This window comes from Nicotiana sylvestris, chromosome 8 (assembly GCF_000393655.2).
Source record: "Nicotiana sylvestris chromosome 8, ASM39365v2, whole genome shotgun sequence".
NCBI classification, from domain to species: Eukaryota; Viridiplantae; Streptophyta; class Magnoliopsida; order Solanales; family Solanaceae; genus Nicotiana; species Nicotiana sylvestris.
The window spans coordinates 189113592-189134987 of record NC_091064.1 but is presented as its reverse complement, the minus strand read 5'-3'; the positions used below and the strand labels follow the sequence as shown (position 1 = coordinate 189134987).

At 37.1% G+C, this 21396-nt stretch overlaps 1 protein-coding gene across 6 annotated transcripts; it reads left to right on the top strand.

The window, feature by feature from the left end:
• The first annotated feature begins 1501 nt into the window (after nt 1–1501).
• LOC104223831 (protein NLP5-like) lies at nt 1502–6171 on the top strand. Of its 6 annotated transcripts, none has more exons than XM_009775495.2 (5): nt 1502–1958; nt 2616–3596; nt 3921–3968; nt 4050–5007; nt 5199–6171. In XM_009775495.2, the coding sequence occupies exons 2-5, from the start codon at nt 2688–2690 to the stop codon at nt 6050–6052; spliced, it is 2769 nt and encodes a 922-aa protein (XP_009773797.1). In that variant the 5' UTR covers nt 1502–1958; nt 2616–2687; the 3' UTR covers nt 6053–6171. The 6 variants fall into 6 exon arrangements, with proteins under 6 accessions (XP_009773797.1, XP_009773664.1, XP_009773735.1 ...); XM_009775362.2 differs by having other exon boundaries at nt 2582–3596; XM_009775433.2 differs by having other exon boundaries at nt 2579–3596.
• Nucleotides 6172–21396: the final 15225 nt, after the last annotated feature.

Below are 21396 nucleotides of genomic sequence, written 5' to 3'. Positions count from 1 at the left end.
TTCATTGTGCCTTCTTTTTTGTGGGTTTCTTATGAAATAAAGGTAACAAGATCAAATTCATGGGCAATGTTAGTGTTAGTCAATTTTGGTGGCTACATGAACCGCATTACGGGAATAATTGCTTAACGTGGCCACCATATCGAACAGTACGTAGCATAATGCTTCTAAAATCTAAATATTCAATTTGTTGTGTGGGTTGGAATCTATTGAACGTCACTTTCCATTTACTGATCCGGACATAAAATACATTGATAAAGGTAAAAATTACTTATTCTATAAAATGACGTCAAAACCATTTGTGCCTTCGAAGGAAAGTGAGTATCTCGGAGTAACGGTCAAGTTGTGACTTATAAGTCATAGGTGTGAACCGTGAAATCGGTCAAGTTGTGACTTATAAGTAATAGGTTTGAACGATGAAATCAACTACTGATACTTGTATTAGGATAGGTTGTCTACATCATACTCTTTATCAGTACGGCCCTTCACCAGTGCTTTGTTCACCAGACTACCTTTTTAGGAAAGTGAAAGTGACATCATAAATTACCCGTACTTCACCGGTGCTTTGTTCACCAGACTATCTTTTTAGGAAAGTGAAAGTGACATCATAAATTATAAAAAGGAAGGAGATGATCATGGAGCATTTGTTTGTTCTTTTTATAAAGGGGAGAATCTAGTAAGCATTCATTAGTGACAAGTGACACGAAGTCACGTGCAATGATGCCAAAGAATGTAGTCCACAACTCTGCAGTTTCATGTTATACATATTCTTTTATTTCCATTTCGCTTTCACATTTGACAAAGAAGCTCAACCAAGTTGTCTCCGATTACTTAGGTATTATCTATATTTTCACTAAATACTGCTTTCTATTACTCAATCGATGTTCATACCCTTGCAATTTCGGAATGTGTCTAACTCTAATACCATAGTAAGAAAGGGACCGTAGATTTTAACTTAAATCCCAATAAAGCTAACTCATGTAACGAGAATTACCAAATACCAAATGAGTAGATTAAATATTTTATCCACGCTCAATGTAAGATTCTACAAAAAGTATAAGACTAATGGTTGAACCCTTGGATCAACAATAAAGTTATTTCTAAAACTTCTAGGCCACGTGTTCGAGTCGTGAGAACAACCACTAATAATTGTATTAGGTTAATATGTTTATATCACACCCTGGGGTGCCGCCCTTTCATATACTGTGCATGAATACGGGTTGCCTTGTGCACCATACTGGTATTTTAAGTGATGGCTGGGATCAAACATGGTCCTAAATTACCTGCAAGTAAAGGTTTTTTCTCATTTTCTGAGTATGAAGTGGCAAACAACAAGTAATTAAAGTCCTACTCAACACACTACTACTCCACCAACCCTGAATAAGTGGCAAGTGATGACCAAAAAAGTGAGAAAGAAATGCATTGTTTATACTTTTTCATTTTCAATGCATATGAGAACGAAAAAAAAAATTCAAAAGGTTTACTACTTTCTTTAATTTATTGTCTAAAATCCACGAATGCTTTTCTTGTCAGCATTTTCTCTTTTTCTTCGTTATATTATATCCTCAGTTTATGGATTTGGATTAGTGATTTGAAGTTGACTTTGTAGCGGTATTCCAAAGGGGTTGTGGGGCCTGTGCTTGTTAAGCAGAATCTTCTCTTTGTTGGCAGACTAAGCTAAGAGAGAATCATAAGAGTTTGGAATCACAGATAATAACTAGGAAAGAGAGAGGTTGTTTGGACTCTATGATTTGTGGAGAGGATTTCTAGAGGGACAACATTAAAAGGGACAGTCAGTTCAGACCCTACACCCATATTTATGTTGTTCTTGTTGCTGCTTGTCAGACAACCACATGTAGTTTTTGGAAAATACTATAATTTTCTTGCAAAGGTTACATTTTTACTACATATAGGAACAGGAAAATTCTGATCTTTGGAAATATCCATAAAATCTTTTCATAGTAAGTTTCTCATCTCTAGATTGATTGCTCTTTTGTCTGTGATTTAACTTGCTTTCTTGACTAGGCTGCAATTTTTATTGCTTTTCTGTTTTTTTTTTTTTTTTTGCCTTCCCTGTTGAAGCAGTTACTTTTAGCAAATTGGCTTTATGTCTCATTGTAAAACTTTAACTGTATTTTTGAAAGTTAGAGGGGTTACCAGTGTTAGATCCTGTTGGGACAATCTACTGAAAAGACACTGTTCACTTTCCTTGTTTTGTCCTTAGTTCTTTCAACTATCTTGTGTTTGATTTATTGTTGTATAGATCTATGTTTTAGTTGTAGCTTTTTATTTCTTCTAATTTTGACTTATAATCAGGTCTATCGGAAACAGTTTCTCTACCCTTCCAGGGTAGGGATAAGGCTGCCTACATCCTACCCTCCCAGACCTCACTTGTGGGATTATACTGGGTGGTTGTTGTTGTTCTTGTTGACTTATAATCAGATATGTAGAACATAATTAGAAATCCCCAAGTTGGTAAAATATGTTGGTTTTTACTTAAATTCGATTGTAGAGCAAATACATACACAAATATTCCTCCTTTATTGCTATTTGGACTTATTTCCTTATGCTTGCTTTATAGCAGATCTCAGTTAGAGCATCTATTGGTAATTTGGCAGATTTGGTTTTGCAAAGCTGAAGTCTTTTAGATAAAGACTGGTTACCAGAAATTTGGGTCTAGTGACATTTTGATGTCAATGGATGAAAGATTTGTTGTAACCAATACTTTCTTGACTACACAATTTGATGCCTTCATGGATTTGGATTACATGGATGAACTGTTGTTAGAAGGGTGCTTTTTGGAGACTATTGATGATCGTGATTTCGTGCATCATAGACCATCCATTTCCAATATGCCGTTTGACTCTTCATTCGTGTGGCCTACTTTATTAGATACCAATGGTTTCGAATTTAGTGGAAGCCCATCGAAAGATGGCCAACAAGAAAGGCAAAGGTCATCTTTCTCCAAAAATTTATCCATAAGCCAATTCCAAGAGCTAAATTCAGCTAAAGTTCAGTCTTTTGGTGATAATTCGATTAATGCCATGTGCAGTTCAGGTCAATCTGAAAATTGTTTATTTGACGCTCCTGAACTGAGCAGGAGGTGGTGGATTGGACCCAATGCTTCTTCATCTGTAATGGACAGATTGATTCAGGCGCTTGGATACATAAAGAATTTCTCCAAAGACAAGGATATCCTTATTCAAATATGGGTACCCATATACAGGGATGGAAAACGCGTACTCTCTACAAATGATCAACCTTTCTCGCTGGACCTTAATTGCCCTAGGCTTGCGCACTACAGACAAGCGTCTTTAAGCTATCAATTTCCTGCAAACGACGATTCTAAAGAGATTGTTGGATTACCGGGCAGAGTTTTTCTGGATAAAGTTCCTGAGTGGAGTCCTGATGTTCAGTTCTTCCAAATGGAAGAGTATCCGCGTGTTGGACATGCACAGCAGCATAACGTACGAGGCACCTTTGCTGTTCCTGTGTTCGAACAAGGCAGTCATAACTGCTTGAGTGTTATTGAAGTTGTCATGACCACACAGAAGATCAAGTATGGCTCTGAGCTTGAAAGTGTCTGCAAAGCTCTTGAGGTTTGTCATTTCTTTTACCTTTTCTAAATTTATTGTTTCCTTAAATTGCTGGAATTTTATGGTCTGAACAAGCACTTACAAATATTGGCCTATTTCTGCACTTCACTGATTTCTTTGATCATTATTGCTCTTGGTTACCAGATAAAGTTAATTATAATACTGTCTCATAAGCTGCACCTCTCGTTGAAAGACTTTTTGCCTTAATTTCAATGTTTATGGATCTTGCTTTTGTTATGCAAATTGAATTGATTGTTTGGTGTTCTTGTGGAAATGAAGTCAATCTTCTGTTTTCTGATGGTCTACCAACAATTTGCTTGTTGATAGGCTGTTGATCTTCGGAGTTCTGAAGTGTCAAGCACTCTGTCAGCGAAGGTAAGGGCAAAACTTGCAAAAAGTATGTGCCTTTGGTTACCATGATTTCTTCTGTCATAATATGTGGGATAATTTTGTCAGGCATGTGATTTGACCTACCAAGCCGCGTTATCTGAAATTCTAGAGGTTCTGAAATCTGCATGCAAGACGCATGGATTGCCATTAGCTCAGACTTGGGTACCTTGCATTCAACATGGTAAAGGGGGTAGCCGCCACTCTAATGAAAACCTTGTTCGTTGTGTTTCCACAGAAGATTCTGCTTGCTATGTAGCTGATCCTCGAGTTCAGGGTTTTCATGAAGCTTGCTCTGAGCACCATTTGCTGAAAGGTCAGGGTGTTGTCGGGAGTGCATTTATGACGAACCAACCGTGTTTTACGTCTGATCTAACTTCCTATAGCAAGGCAGAATACCCACTTTCTCATTATGCAAGAATGTTTGGATTGCATGCTGCTGTAGCTATACCTTTGCGGAGTATGTCAACTGGCTCATCCGACTTTGTATTGGAGTTCCTTTTACCGCCAAATTGCAGAAATCCTGAAGAACATAAAAGCATGCTCACTTCATTGTCCATTATCATACAAAACGTTTGTCAGACATACCGGGTCGTGTCAGAAAAAGAATTACAGGAAGAAACTGTCTCATTAGGTGAAGTGACAAGCCTTGCAGCTAGTGAATACACTGAAGAAGTGAGAGAAAAAGAACGCAAAGGGTCCATTGTATCTTCGCAAGAAAGGACGTCGTGGACCTCTAGTCATATAGAGGTCCAGCAGACGTCGAGTGTTATTTCAGCATTCCAAGATGAAAAGCCAGTTGAAGTGCTGACTGAAGAACCTGTAACATTTAGGAACCAAACGAATTCTGGTTCAGCAACCACTTTTGCCTTTAGCAGAAACTATCGTACTTCTGGGGAGGGCATCTCTCATACTTGGCGTAAAGCAAGAGACAGAAGACGTCTGAAGGCAGAGAAAAATATTACATTGCAAATTCTTCAGCAGTACTTTGCTGGTAGCCTGAAGGATGCTGCAAAAAGCATTGGTGGTGAGCAAGCATATCTAAATTTTCTATCCATAAATGTATATATTGATCATTTATTAACTCTTTTGTTCTCCATTCATTTATCATTTTTTCTTCTCATCTGGTTACTTTATCTAATGGTGCTTTGTTCCATGCAAGCATTTTTAACATATCGTTTCTTTTCACTCCCATGTCCGTGTCCTCTTAAATTTCAGTTTGTCCTACCACTCTGAAGAGGATATGCAGGCAACATGGAATTCAACGATGGCCTTCTCGGAAGATAAAGAAGGTCGGTCTCTCCTTAGAAAGGATCCAACGTGTCATCAACTCAGTCCAAGGTGTCTCTGGCACTTTACAAATCGAGTCCTTCTATTCTGACTTCCCAGAATTGGCATCTTCAAATATATCAAGATCAAGTCCCTTTGCAGACCCAACGTCGAATAATCATCCGGAGGACTTGAACAGGCAACCAGAAAGTGGTGGTAACGATGCTGCTATATCTAAGTCAGTCTCCTCTTCCTGTAGTCAAGGTTCCAGTTCAAGTCAACGTTCAACCGGGACACAGCTTGCAGGTCACGAAGATCCAGTGGCCGAGGAAGCTTCTGATAATCATGCATTAAAAAGGGTTAACAGTGATGCTGAGCTGCATTTATCAAGTGAAGCACTAAATCCACTGCCAAGATCTCAAAGCCACACGTCTCTTACTGAGAGTCCTGAATCAGTAAGTCTTTCGCCAGTGAAAAAGAGTCTGTGGAGATCTCAAGAAGGTGCCCCTAGAATAAAAGTAATACATGGAGAAGAGAAGATTAGATTCCGCATGCAAAAGAACTGGGGATATAAAGAACTGATGAGAGAAATTGCCAGGCGCTTTGGCGTAGATGATCCAATTGGATTTCACCTTAAATACTTGGATGATGATTCTGACTGGGTATTATTGGCGTGCGAAGCTGATCTGGAGGAATGTATTCATGTTTGTTGGTCTTCCCAAAACCAAACGATTAGACTCCTTTTTCTTTGTGATTTACAGCCTCATTTAGGAAGCTCTTTTGATAGCAGCAGTTCCTTGTGAGAATTGTGGACATTTCGTATATCCTGAACTGCAGTCGAGTGCTAGGAATGGATGTTTCTTGCTCTGTCGTTCACGATTTGCATATGATATGATGAACTGGAGACATCTTGATTCCTAAACATTGCAGAAAAAGCTATCCTAGTTCATATGGTCATAATGGCATCTATGATATCCTGAAGCTGAAATCTCTAACTCAAGATTCTGACAAAACCTGTCTCCTTGAAACTACCTCTCACCAATTGGTATCAGTGTTGTGCTCAACACTGATGCTAGCGCGAACATAGATTTAGTAACGGACTTGGACGATGGATTCTTGGTTTTACAGGTTGGATTGTTGTTTACCAATTGTCTTATGCTGATCTTGGAGCTTGAATAATCACAATGTAGCAGTGGGGGGATAGAAAAATCACACAATGTATCAAGATCTTACTCTTGACTCTTCGGGGATAGAAAATATCACTTCACTAGAGCCGTAGGGATGTTCAAACCAAACCGGAAAACCGCACCAAACCGAAAAGTCAAATCAAACCGATTAAAGTTCAATTTGGTTTGGTATTGAGTAAAAAAATTCCAAACCAAAGCGACATATAAATATATAATTTTTTATATACTTTTAAGACTTTATATAAACTTTTCTTTAAAAATATCTATAAATATTTGGGATTCTCTCATGAGATGTATCACTTTCTTATCAAGTGTTAATGAAATGCATCAATGATCTCTTTGTTCTTCCATATTCATATGTTACGATTTCTTATATCTTTTTCGAATTTGAAATGCTATTTCAAAATTTTATAATTAAATAGAACATATCACTATTTAGGTATCATATTGATTTTTATGTTTAATTATTAAATTTGGTTAACCTTGAAAGCGTACATCAATGAAAAATTATTGTTAGATGACTAAGAAATAACTATCATGTGTTACTAAATAATTCTCCCATAAGAATATTTTAATAGATCATATATTTATCAATTTTTACTGAACATATATTCACTTATCTAAACTTTATCTATATCTTTAACAAAGTAAGATTGAAATAATATTCATGTAACAAAAAAACTCGAAAACCCGACAAAATCAAACCAATCCAAAATGAATATAATTGGTTTGGTTTGGTCTTGATAAAAACTGAACCAACCATATCCATGTACACCCCTAACTGGAGGTTAGCAGTTGAAGTTGCAATGCACGTGTTACTACACAACGTATCTGATCATCATCTGGCCAAAACTTTAGTATAAGAAGTGAGAGATTGTTGGGATATACTATTAACCATGCGGCTTAGACATAGTATTTTTATTTTATTCTTTATGGAATAATTATTTATTTAATTTATTCAATTCAATAAAGTACTATTTAAAAAGATCATTTGTTACATGTGTGTCCTTTTAGTTATGTAGTAGACAATTTAGTGTATGTAGTCTTAGCTCATGCACAAAAGATTAAATTATCGGTTCTCATAATTAATAAACTATGTTCACAATCGACGATATTATTGGGCAAAATGTCTTGATGATTGTAGCACAAGATTATAGTATAATTTGTCTTGATTATGGGAGTGGTTTTACTCCGACTTCTTGTGCTAGTATACTTAGTGTATATTGAATAGACCAAGTAGAGAAAAAGGGTTTTTGTACTGAATATATATATATATATATATATATATATATATATATATATATATATATATATTCTCTAATTCATTAAATGAGCTTATACTCTTAATTTTGATATAATTATTATGATCAATGTGATTTGTTTATTGTTTTGATTTATTAAAAGGTACGACTCTATACAGAGTTAGTGTATGCCTAATAGATTGGATAATAACGAATAGCATTTGTGAAATAATAATTAGTTGATAGAATGCATGACTCGGTTTTGAGTTTGATGATACCCCTTTATGTAAGCTTATAAGTTTTCATGTGAAAACCCGGCCGATGGATTTTGTATCCGTCACATGAAATAGTTTAAGCGGAATTATAAAGGATTTAATTAGTTGATTAAATTAAGTTTTCAGTGATTTAATTTAATTAACTGGTATATGGAATCTTAACATGGAAAGTTAAAATAAGTGTTAGTGAATTGAGGAGTTCAATTGCAGTTTTTTAGTGGAATAAACTACAATTAATTATAGTAAGAATTAATTCATGCAAAATTTCGAATTAATACTATAATTAGTAGCCTCTTATTATTTATGTGGTCCCTGTTATACCTAGTAAAAACCTGGACTGACTTGGATAAAATGTGATTTGGGAAAAAAGTCATCTGGTAGAGTTAGAGTAGGATTCTACTTGTGCAAGAAGAATCCTACACGTTTTTGGAGCCCTAATTTTGGCTGAAAACGTGTCTACTTAAGGAAGACAATTTTCACCCAATAACTCACCTTTTAGAGTTGTATTGTTCTTGCCCACTCAACGCAAATTCGTCCAAGGTCTTACTAGGACCATAGCAGAAAACTGCAGCCCTGGATTCTTGCTATGGGGAGGATTTGTGCAACAATTTCAAGAGGTTAGTGCTTCTAATCTAGTAATTATAGCATGGTCTAATTTACATGTATTTGATGCCTGGATGTATGCTTGCTTCCGCTGCGCATGTTCTTAACAGATGCCTGCTGGAAAGGCCCTGGACTAGCAAAGTTATATGTGTATGGAAAGTAGTTGAGCTAAAGATTTTAGACAATCACCAAAGGATGTGGTGCTGCGGATGGGACTGCTCTTCCTTTAACCAGGGGTCTCGGGTTCTAGTTCTGGATATGGAAAAATCCTTGGTAGGGAACGCTTCCCCTCAAATGAGGCCCTACGCAGCGCGAATCCAGATATAATCGTGCTAAAATACGGGTACCTGACATCGGGTAGAAAACAAAAAAAAAAAAAAAGATTTTAGCCAAGACTGGGCACTGATTTTCAAGGTATCTGTAGTACTTTGATCCTCCTCCCAGTTTGTTGTGAATTGTGTTGGTGGGGAATTTCTGACTTTCTAGACTCTAATAATGGTCTAAATATATTTTCTAAAAAGTTCTTGAAATCAAGATTCTGTATATTGTGCATTTTATAAACAAGATAATGGAAATACTGTTATTATTTTTGGTTAATGGTTAAGCCTAATTTTAAGTTTGTTTACCACCTAATACCAGCATTCTTTAGCCTAATTTAGTCAATTTCTCTACAGAGTTATTCTCAGCCACACTAATAAAAGTTTTACCATACCAAAAATAAAGCTCCCCCCCCCCCCCCCCGGTTAAGATTTTCTAATATAGAGTTTAGGGGTATTATCAGAAAATATATTACATCTGATAGCTGGAGAAGTGTAAAATTTTTGTATATAACATACAGAATGTATATATATACAAAAAATATATAAATTTTATACATTTTTCGGCTATTATTTTTACAGCGGTTATACAGTGTCATTTTTTCAAGAGTTTAAGTTACAATAACGTGTTAGCGTAAGAAACTTTTACATCATTAGATACACTAAGGGCTCATTTGGTACGAGGGATAAGGGATAATTAATCCTGGGATTAAATTTGAAATGAATTTATTCCACATTTGGTTGGGATAAAATCACTGTAGAACTAATTCCGGGATTAGTTATCCAAGGATTGTAGTGTTATTTTTATCCCTATGTGAGAATATGATAACAATCCCGGAATAACTAATCCCCAAATAATTATTCCTGAGATAATGACCCCTATCAGTATAACTTAAACTTTTCAACAATAGTCTTTTTCCAAACTAAGCCTAAGCGTGTAAGTTTCCTTTTTCTAATTATTGGATGGGTTTTTCTTTAGGAAACTTATACAAATGTCCCAAATAAGTTTCAACTTACCAACCTCTATCCATTAGTCATAGACTTACTAAAACTAGCCAAACATATATAAAAATTGAAAAACCAAATAAATAAGGTTCTTTCTCTCAAAGAATCACATGCAAAAATCATCTTCCATATATTTTAAGCGTGATTAGCAACATTAGATACAAGACGGAAATGAAATTTCATGGATGAGGTAGCAAATAAGGGGATAAAATACAATGAAAACATATAGATAAGTCAATATACAAAATTTGAGGAAGATTAGAGGTGATTTGGACTGGTTTTGTATCAAAATTCGTCATTAAATCGCGTTCAAAAAATTCTTCTGCGACACATGTATCAATCATGTATAACGCAGGTATCTCACACACATGTATACATGGATATACATGCGATACACAATCGATACAAATATGATACATATGTGATACACAAATGATACACAGTGTGATACACATATGATTTTTTTCATATTCAGTTTTTACTTCGAATTTTCAATTCAAACCACCTCAAAACTTCACCAAATCATCCCAAAACTGAGATTCAAGCTCCTTAAGATATACTCAATCTATTCTAATAGCGCTCACTCAAAAGAAAGCAAAAAATTAATATTTTTTTGCTACAAATAGCTAATTGGCCAATTTAGCTAATATTAGTAATATCTTATCAATTGGCCAATTTTTGTAATGAACTACCTATAAATGGACATAGCTGGTGTGAGCACGTGATTTTTTCCCTATATGTATTGCTCCAACAAATTCAAAACAAAATAATTTCTTTCAGTGTTTGCAATTTCGTTGGATTTCGTGGCATTTTCTGTTAATTATTTGCATTTGTCTGTGCACGTGTATTTTATTTAATTCATGAAAAATACAAAAAATATATTGCATCTGCATGTATGATTTAATTTTATATTTTTAGATTAATTAGTAAATTAGTTTGTTACTAAAAAATGAAAATCACAAAAAAAAAATTCATCTTTGCATTTTTACTTTTTAATTTTGAATTGTATAGTTTTCTTTAAATTTAGGATTTAATTAAATATTGTAAATACCATGATGAGTGATTAATCTAATTGGGTAGGTTAATTTAGTTTAAAAATTTATTACTATTAATTTAGGTTTTATTTTAATTTTGAAAAGAAAAGAATTTTGAAATTAAAAAAAGAAAAAGAAAGAAGTGAAAGAAAATCCAAATATGAGCTAAAACCCATTTAATTATCCCCAGCCCAAACGAAATTACCCAGTACCTGGCCCAAACCCACGCCTTGACCCGGTCAGTCCCCCCCAAGCCAAACGGCGTCGTTTCGATAAGTATTGATCTGTGCCGTTGATCTCCCCTTGATCAAACGGCTCAGAACTGAAGCTCCAGGTGTATTTAACTGTCCGAACAACCCTCCCCCCTCCTCAGAATCCCCTGCTGCTCACCACCTTCATCAGAAACACCCTTGAAACCCTAGCTAGGCCGCCCCCAAATCCCCAGCCTCCGGTGGCGGCGCCACCTCCAAACACCACCAAAATCACACCATATAGCCTCCTCACTCCCCTCTTTCCAAATCCATACTCCATTACCCTCGAATATTGCCCTAGTTCCTCGAATCTTAAATCAGAAACGAACCCCAGAAATCCCAAGTCAAGTTTTGGCGAAATTTCGTGCCGAATTCGATTTTATTCGTGTGTTCTTCGTAAGAGCGCACGATTAACATCAGATTTGGCCGGAAAATCCGAGGATCTGAAGACCCAGGCTCCCCTTTTCATTTTTCGAACTTTTCTTAGGTATTCTTCTTTTCTTCTTTTGGTTCAATCTGTCCTTCGTTTGTTTTTAAATTTTCTGTTTCTTCTCCTGTTCTCGAATAATTCTTCATTTGTTCCGAAGTTTATTCATTCATGCATGAGTAATTGGTGTCTTATTAGGTTAAGTTTTAAAATTGTTAGTTTGGTTAAGTTTAGTTAGTAAACCATTTAGGCTAAAGTTTTAATGGTTCTATGTTATTTGGTAATCAGATAACTGCTAATTGGGCTGAATAGATCTTTGACCTTGAGGGTTGGGTTTTGGGTCTATTCCGGTTCATTTGGGGTTGAACAGTTGGGCCAAATTGACCCATGGCCCATTCGGGCTATCTAGTATCAACATGGGTTCTGCTAGGTTGGGTTCCTAGAGTAAATAATCAGGGTTCGAGGGGTAGTCTAGGGAATTGGCCTAGGGAATCTTTGTGTAACTATTTGGGAAGCTTCTAGAAAGCTGGGGAGGGGACTACTTTGCAAAATCTGATTTTTGGCTAGGGGTTTTTAAGCTAGAACAAAAATTGACAAAGGGGCAAAGTGCAAAAAATTAAAAGCTGAGGCTGCCCTACTTTCTTGCCTATAAAGGCATCATTTCTTGCCTTTCAAGGCAGACCCAAGAGCTGAAAAATCAGAAATATACCGGACAACTAAAATTTACAAGAAAACACTATTCCATTGGAATTCTGTCAAAAAATCTTATGCTGTTCTTAGATTTCAAAGCAATTTCTGGAACTTTTTGAATGTAAATGGCTTGACCTTGTGCTGGAAAAGCTTTGGGGTTTAGTTTGTTTGAAGCTTTCACTGTTCCATTGATCTTTTGTTTGGGTTTCTGAAGGTTTTTCAAAGTTTCGAAGCATTTTAGTGTATCTGAGGTCGAGTGTGAATTGATTTGGGTTTGGAAACTAGTTCAAGGTTGGGTCCTGGAGTTGGTTGTGTGTCAACCTGTGTTGAGTTGGGATTTTACTGATTGTTACTCCAATCTGTTCTGTGCTGCTTGCTGCTAGCTACTGATTCTTCGCTATTTTGATTTCTGTCTTATTTCCAGGTATTTCCCTCAAACTCTGAATGGAAGTGAAGCCTGTTATGGCTATTTGTGTTGGAACATGTTGTTTGAGTAGAAGAAACTGACTGTTGACCAAAGAAACTGACTGTTGACCTTCTCTGTTGCGTGACCAGCTTGGAAGCCTATTACATTTTGTCTTCATGTTCCTTCTAGGCTCACATAAGTTATTTAGTTTCTCGTTATTATTTTTTTAGATTCTTTTATGGTGTTATGTAAATGCTTCCTCTCCACTGCCTTGGCTTAAATATTTGAAGGTCCCTGATCATATGTATGAGCAGTAGAGAACTACTGCAAAGAAATTTTAGTAACGTCGAATATGTTTCAGGTCTATTGTGGTTTGCTGAGGTCAATGTTGTTGAATTGAGAGCATGTTGCTCAGTTTTCTCTAGTTAGCTATACATCTCAAGATTTGCAGGTTGAGGCATGTTTATTGTTATGAAGGAAGATTATACATACGTTATTTGTTTCTAAGGAGACTCGATATCGAGTCTTAAAGCCTCCAGCAGTTGACCTTGAGATCTGGCTTGGGCTCGTTTGGGCCCAAAGCTCATTTTCCTTGTGATGTGGTCTCGTGAGCCCAAGGCAAGCATGGGTCTAAGGTGCAGGCAAGATCAGAGTTATAAATTTAGTTGCTTTATGTTTAAATAATTAAAGAAGCAAAGATGTTGGTTAGTCACGTGGTCAACGCAGTTTTATGATCGGCATTCAATAAATGTGTATAATTCTGAGTCCTTACGTGTGATTTGGCGTTGGAATCTGCAGTTGGGCCATTAGCGTTGGCCTAATTCTTTGGATGCGCTATAAATTGTGCTCAAGACCTCTGTTTCATTTGCGATTTGGGCTTGTTGTTGATTTAGGCATACTGTTGATTGAATCTTATATTAGTGAAACGTTGTTGCACTTTGTTGATCCGTAAAGGTTAAGACCCTTGTTTGATGGAATTCAAATCACCTCAGACTTTTAGTTGACTAACTAGACCCTTTTAAAAATGGGTTGAGACACGCCGATTAGCAAAATGTATAACTTATGGTTCTCGCTTAGTTAACATTTTAATACTTAGAAATCGAGGTGTGCCATTTAGTTGAAATTTCCCTGGCCCTCGCAAATTTTAAAATGCGCTAGTTACTTTAGGCGCGTATTTTAATAATATTACCTTCTTAAACTCGGGTGTGCATTTCATGTGAACCAAATCAAATCTTAGAACGTTGAATAAATTGTGTTCCGGACTGCGGGTGCATTTCATGTGGCGCGATCCAAAGGCACGTTTTAAACGACGTTCAATCTTCTTCAAAATCAATTAAAAGCGGTTTTAAAGTAAAACTTGCACATAGGTTCAAAATGTTTAAAATCAGATAATTAAGCCGAATATAACAGTTAAGCGACCGTGCTAGAACCACGGAACTCGGGAATGCCTAACACCTTCTCCCAGGTTAACAGAATTCCTTACTCGGATTTCTGGTTCGCGGACTGTTAAACAGAGTCAACCCTTTCCTCGATTCGGGATTCAACCGGTGACTTGGGACACCATAAATCTCCCAAGTGGCAACTCTGAATTTTTTTACAATAAATCCCGTTTCGATTGTCCTTTAATTGGAAAAACTCCTTTATACCCTCTTCTCGGGGGTGTAGGTAAAAAAGGAGGTGTGACAGCTCTGGCGACTCTACTGGGGATCGAACCCAGAATCTCTGGTTCAGGGTTCAAGAATTTGAGCTTAGAATAATTGTTATAGTTGGCTTTATCCATTATATGATTTTGTAACATGATTTGGGCCTAATGTGCTAATTGATTGCTTTTACCACTTTGATATTCCGTGAACTGTATATAAACTGTTTCGAAATCCCTCCTCTCTCTGAGTCTTCTAAATCATGAAGAAGTGTGCACTTCGTGTGACTTCTTTTCTGTTAGAGTCATATTCCAAATTTAGAACGAGGTTCGGATAAGTTGCAAAGCCGGTGAAGCTTCTGTATTCCCGGTACGCTGCCCCCTCGGCTCGAGTTGTCCGCTCGGGTAAGCCAGGTCTAGAACAATAAACCCCAGGATTCAAACCTAGTATAACAATACCTCATGCTGAATCCCTAGTAGGAACGTTTGTTTGCATCATGTGCATTTTGACTTTGGAGACTCAACACAGGGGTTGGGTCTGTCTAGGACAGGTGCACCCATATCAAAAGACCATCATGATGCATCCTACTTGCCATTTGTGCACTTATTTGCTTCGGACTTGCATGCTGACCGGCTTATGAATATTGGGAAAATTAAGGAAAGAGAGAGCTAATCGCCTGTTTTGAAAAAAACCAATGTCCAAATAGTGTCGAAACTCTGCCGAATTTTCGAGAACATAAAAAAGGGAAAAAAAGAAAGAGGTTTTGTTTTCAAAATAGTTTGTTTACCAATGAAATAAAAAAAAAAGTTGTCGTTTTCAAAAATAATTTATTTGCCAGTGAAATGAAAAAAAGTCTTGTTTTCAAAATAGTTTGTTTTGCTTGCCCGAACTACGCCAGTTTGATTCTCACAGGGTGTGAGATACGTAGGCAACCCTATCGGGTCCAACTTCCTTTTTGCAAAAATAGCCTGAAAGCCCAAAAATTTCACTTTAATTTGAAAAATAATTAGGGTGATGCCGTTCTTGTCAGAAATAGCCGAATGTCCCTAAAAAGGGCGTCGGAAGGCTGTTTTTGCAAGAACAACCACTTTTGATCACTTTTAAAGGTTTTGGCCGGTTGGCTGACACAACCTTAAAATCTTCGTTTTCGAAGTGCTGAAAGGCCGTATTGGCAAGGCCTAATGTTTTGTGGAAAATTTTGAAGGCGGTCTTTTCTCTTAAGTCAAAATGAGTCATAGTTTTCTTTTAATTAAAATTACCTTAATAAATGTGCAGGATGAGCACAAATCAAAATGAACCTTTCTCAGTCCGTGAAGAGATTCCCTTTGGAGCTACATATGTGGTGGCATGATTTGGGGGACGATAGCAGTAAAGTTGTGACAAAAGCATTGGGCGGTCTTATTGGGCTTTTGAAGGTCAAGCCCAGAAAAGATGTGATTGAGGCCTTGATACCGTTTTGGGACCCAGCACATAATGTGTTCCACTTTGCGGATTTCGAGTTAACTCCTACGCTGGAAGAGATAGCAGGCTATGCCGGGTTCGAAGGGAATCTCAGAAGTCAGTACCCGGTAGCACCAAGAGCAGTGACCCCTCACAAATTTTTGGACTTATTAAGCATCAGTCGGGACATCCAAGATGGAAATTTGGCCAAAGGATTTTGTACCTTCTACTTTCTATACCGACGATACGGGAATCCCCGTGGCTTCGAAACACCAGATACTGGTCTTACTCATGCTGGGAATCAAGACAAGTGGGAAACTCGGAGAGGATTAGCTTTCATAGTGGCGTTCATGGGTATTTTGGTCTGCCCGAGAAAAGACGGGAACATAGAGATGGGGCTAGTAGGGATTGTGAGCACGTGATTTTTGTTTTGTGCGACAATCGCTCCAAAAGAATAAAAAAATAATAACAATTGGTCCTGCTGTACAATTTTTGGATTTCTGTACGGCACTTTGTTAATTATTTGTGACTTTTGCCCATTTTTATTTTTATTTAAAACAAAATACAAAAAATGTGTGTGTCATGCATAATTCAAACCGTAATCCGGTTGTTAAATAGAAAATCATAAATAGGCATCTTCGTCCGTGATTTTGTTTTGTTTGATTTTACCTGTTTTGAAATATTTTAATGTGTGTGCAAATAATTGTATTAAGTGTGTATTTAATTTTAATTTGATTTTGCTTAGGTTTGTTTTTAAAATAAAGAAGAAAAAGAAATAATAATATAAAAAAAATCTTCTTCTTCCGGACTTGGGCCAATTTTAAATAAATTGGCCCAAACAAACTCAGCCCAAAACCAGGCCTACCCGGTCCACACCAGCTAAACACCCAGAGCGTCCAAACGACGTCGTGTTAATCCAGGTTGATCTGGGCCGTTGATCTCAAATTGATCAACGGTCAAGATCGATTCCCCATAACCCACTGAGGAACCCGACCCGTTTCCACCCGGACCAACCCAAACCCTTTACCCTTGAAATGACGCCGTTCCCTGTTAGTCGATGGATCCTGGCCCTTCATCACATCTCATCCAATGGCCAGGATCCACCTACCCACTAACTATATAAGATTGTAACCTTACCCTGCCCCCCCCTATCCAAACCCCAGCCTTCGTCGTCTTCACCAGAACCCCAAATCCTAGAGCCGCCCCTGTACCCTTCACCATGAAAACCGGCGGCAAGGACGCCGGTGACCTTCACCTTAACACCCTAGAATCCCCTTGCCGTCCTGAACATGGATATGTTAACTACTTAACTCGAATCCCATCCCACCTTCTCGAATCTTCATTTGAAGATTCGAGTCAAAACTCGATCTACACCGTTTAACCCCAGCTTCACACCAGACACTCCCCAGACCCCCCTCGTGACCAAACCATGCTTGGTTTGGTCCGAATCTGACTAGGGAAGCATGAATCCCGGATCTGATTCTTGGAACCATAAGGTTCCTCGTCGATGGGCCGTGTTTTGTTCAAACCAAAGGATTAAGGTCTAATGGACCTTAATCGAAGTGTTTCTCATCTGAGAAACACTTCGATTAAAGCCCGTTCAGCCTTAAGAAAGGTCTGTCCAAATCCGAGTTAAGGCTTTTGATTTTTCAAAGATTTGAGGTGAGTCTTGCTTTTTCTTTTCTTTATTTGTTTTAGTCCGTGTGATTTGTTTTAAAAGCTGTTCATGATTGTTGAAATCTGTTGTTTTGAGTTAACTGTGTCCTGTCCACCTTGCCCGAGCCTTTGTGTTTGATTATTTTCTTTCTTCTACTTGTTCACTGATAATGGTATGTGTAAGCTGTGCAATCAAGTGAGTATTGAATTGGTTCATTCATTTAGCTCCTAGGGCCCTTCTGTGTTAACATTGCAATATGAACCCCTTGTGTGATACTGTTAAATGTCTGATTTTTGGCTACGATTGTATGTGTTATAACTAATATAGTCGAGTCGACATGTGTCGTCAATTAGTTTCAGTTGTCCGAACAATAACAAATCGACTTACTTCTGCTAAGCATTTGTTTGAATCAATTAGGAACTGAGTTTGTTTACTTATAGTTGTTAATTCGAATCAGTAATGTAAAAGGAATGTTTTGTTTAAGTTCTGAATTGGAGGGCATGTGCACTTGTGCACAACATGTGCATTTGTGCACCACAGGTGCATTTGTGCACAGCCTGGTCCCTGCATAAAGGGCTTTTGATTTAAAAATGGTTTGACAACATATGCTGTCAGATATATTCTGCTGCCCATACTTTGCTTTAGTTTAAGAAGTATTAAACTTTTTTTTAAAGAGTAAGTCTGCCAGGGAATGTTGATGGGGGGGGGTTAATACTTAAATAGCTAAGTGGACTTGAAAAGAAGGGGGCACATGGGAGGGGTATCTGATTAGTCTATCAGGCTGTAAAAGGGGTAATGTTAAGGCTTATAAAAGAAGAACTTCCATCAGTTTAGAAGAGGAGGAGAAAAAAGAGGGAACCAGAGATTAGGAAAAAAAAAGATACACATATATACATAGAAAATATAAGAGAGAGAGGGGATACATATTAACACACACAGACAGACAGAGAGAGCTGGAAAAGATTTCTTTTAATAACTTCAATATAATTTCAAAACTGAAGATTGACATTAGATTTTGAAAAGAAAGGAGATAGGGAGAGGGATATCACAAAAATCAGAAACTGCTTTCTTCCTATTGTTTGTTCGATTCTTAGTTTGTTCAAACTGTCCAAACCAGTTCTGTCTTCTTTCAAGTATCGGCTAAGTCTATTGTTTGGATTTGTATTGTTTGCTTCTCCTGGAATTGGAATGCCTGGATCTCTGATTCCATACTACTGGGAATTTGCTTCATTCTGCCATTCCTCCATTGGCTTTAGTGGCCTCTTGCACTGGGATTTTGTTCTATTGGTACCTGCTGTTACTGCTGCTGTTTGGTATTGCTTCTATTGCTCTACTGACCCCTTGCTTCTTCTGTTGTGTCCAATATCCAGGTACATACTAAGACTTGCATCTGATGTAACAATGAAAGCATGAAATCAAAGATATGCAGGAGTTTAATCATTCGCTTGCTGCAATTACAGTTTTTTGTATGAATACTATTAGATTTATGTAATTTGTTTAGTTTGCGATTCAACAAAAGAAGCACATTAGGTAGCCTTGTACTTAATCGCAGCTTAGTTCACCCTAAATTGTGATTTCGTTTGCTTAATGGATTGTCTGATAAGGCATGTATGAGTGTTTTGGCACACAGATAGTTAGGTAACCTTTCAACTAATATTCTGTATCTATAGAATAGAATGCCCTTAATCTTGTCAGATATGATGTTAGATTTTATTGAATCTTTGTAGGTAGTTCACATGATCCTGTTCAAACTCTATTAGCAATAGTTTTCGATAGGATAATTCTATTGACTTTGGTTTAAATAAGCAGGTTTCAAACTCGGAATCTTGTATATTAATTCCCCCTGACCAATTAACAACATGTTCATCCATGAAATAAAGTACAAAATAATTCACGCCTCATAAAATCAGATAGTCAAATAAGGATCCGAAGTTGGTCAAGTATGTAATCAGCATGTAATCCTCTTTCTTTCATTTTATTAGAGACAAACACAATAGAAATGTAGTCACTTTAGGATATCCTCTTCTAAAATAATGAGACGAGCCTCGCTAAATAAAAATGCAAATTGCGGGGCCCTCAATGATTAACCATAATAAATACTTAGAATTTGGGATGGACTGTTTAGTGAATTCCACTGCCTTCCCCAAAGACAATAACGCGTTAGACTTTTTAGGCGCGGCTTAATTAAATTACATTCTTAAATTCGGGTGCGCATTTATGTGACCCAAATTCAAATCTCAACGGAGTCGAAATGTGTTAACAACTACGGGTGCATTGATTGTGACGTGGTTCGAGATGCATTTTCACGACGTTGCAATTCTATAAAAATAAATGATAATAATAAAAGCGGTTTAAACTTAATAAAAGCACGTAAGTCATAACATGTATTTAAATCAGATATTTAGCCATTATAACAATTTAAGCGACCGTGCTAGAACCACGGGATTCGAGGGTGCCTAACACCTTCCCTCGGGTCAACAGAATTCCTTACTTAGAATTTCTGGTTCGCAGACTTCATTTGGAAAAGTCGAAAATTTCCTCGATTTGGGATTCAAGATAAACCGGTGACTTGGGACACCAAAAGCCAAACCTTTCCCAAGTGGCGACTCTAAATTAAATAAATAATTCCATTTCGAATATTGTCACTTAAATTGGAAAAACTCCACCCGCGCATTTAACCCTTCGGGGGTGGGCGCGCAAAAAGGAGGTGTGAGAGCTCTGGCAACTCCTCTGGGGACTTTTACCCAGAACCACTGGTTCAGGGTTCAAGAATTCGAGCTTAGAATAATTGTTATATTTGGCTTTATTATCTGATCTTTATTACATGTTTTTGCATAACGTGCTAAATGTTGTCTTTTACCGCTTTGATATTATCTGAACTGTATATAAACTGTGCCGAAACCCTTCTCTTCTTACCTCCGGGGAGAAGCTCGCTGGTCGAGACTCCCTATTCTGTTAGTGTCAATACCTGAAATAAGAAAGAGGTCGGACAAGTTACAAAGCCGGACGATCTCGCGGGTCCCCGGTACGTAGCCCCCTCCTCGAGTCGAGTTGTCCGCTCGGGTACACAGTCTAGAACAAATACCCAGGTTACGAACCTAGAATAACTTGACTTCATGCCGGATCCCTATTAGGAACGCTTATTTGCATCATGTTGCATTTGACTTAGGGGACTCAACACAGGGGTTGGGTCCGTCTAGGACAGGCAACCTGAAATGAAAAGACCATCATGCTGCATTCCTATCCGTGTTGTGCATTTATTTGCTTCGGTTCCGCATGTCGACCGGTTCCTAAAAAAGGAAAAATAGCAGCGTAGGGGAGATAATTACTTATTTTGGAAAAATAAAACCAATGTCCAAGTAGTGTCAAAACCTCGCCGGAATTTTTCTAAAAAGAAAAAAAAAGAGAATAAAAACAAAATTTGTCTTCTTAGTTTGAGTTATTAAAAAAAAAATATAAATTTTTTTCTTTTTTTATCACTTCCAAAATCAAAAAAAAGAGAAGGTATTTATTTAAAAGTAAAAAAAAAACGAAAATTCATAATTCAAAAAAAAATGTTGTCTCTTTCGTAGTACCCCTTTTATAAATTCAGACTAATAGTCCAAAGATTTCCTAAAAAATATAATAATATTTTCTTTAGTCTTTATCTCTTTGCAGAAAAAATAAGAATACGTATTCTTGATTTCTAGATTTATTTGATTTTTTTCTATTTACGATATGCCCGAACTATGCCGGTTTGATTCTCACCGGATGTGAGATACGTAGGCAACCCTCGTCGGGTTCAACCCCATTTTGCTAAAATAGCCAAAATCAATGAATAAAAAAAAATGCGTCTCAAACTTTAAAAAAGAGTCATAAATAAGTCAGGTGACGCTGTTTTGTCATAAATAGCCGAATGATTCCGAAAAGGGACACCGGAAGGCTGACTTTGCATAAATAGCCACTTTTGGGTCTTGTTTAGCATTTTTGTCCAG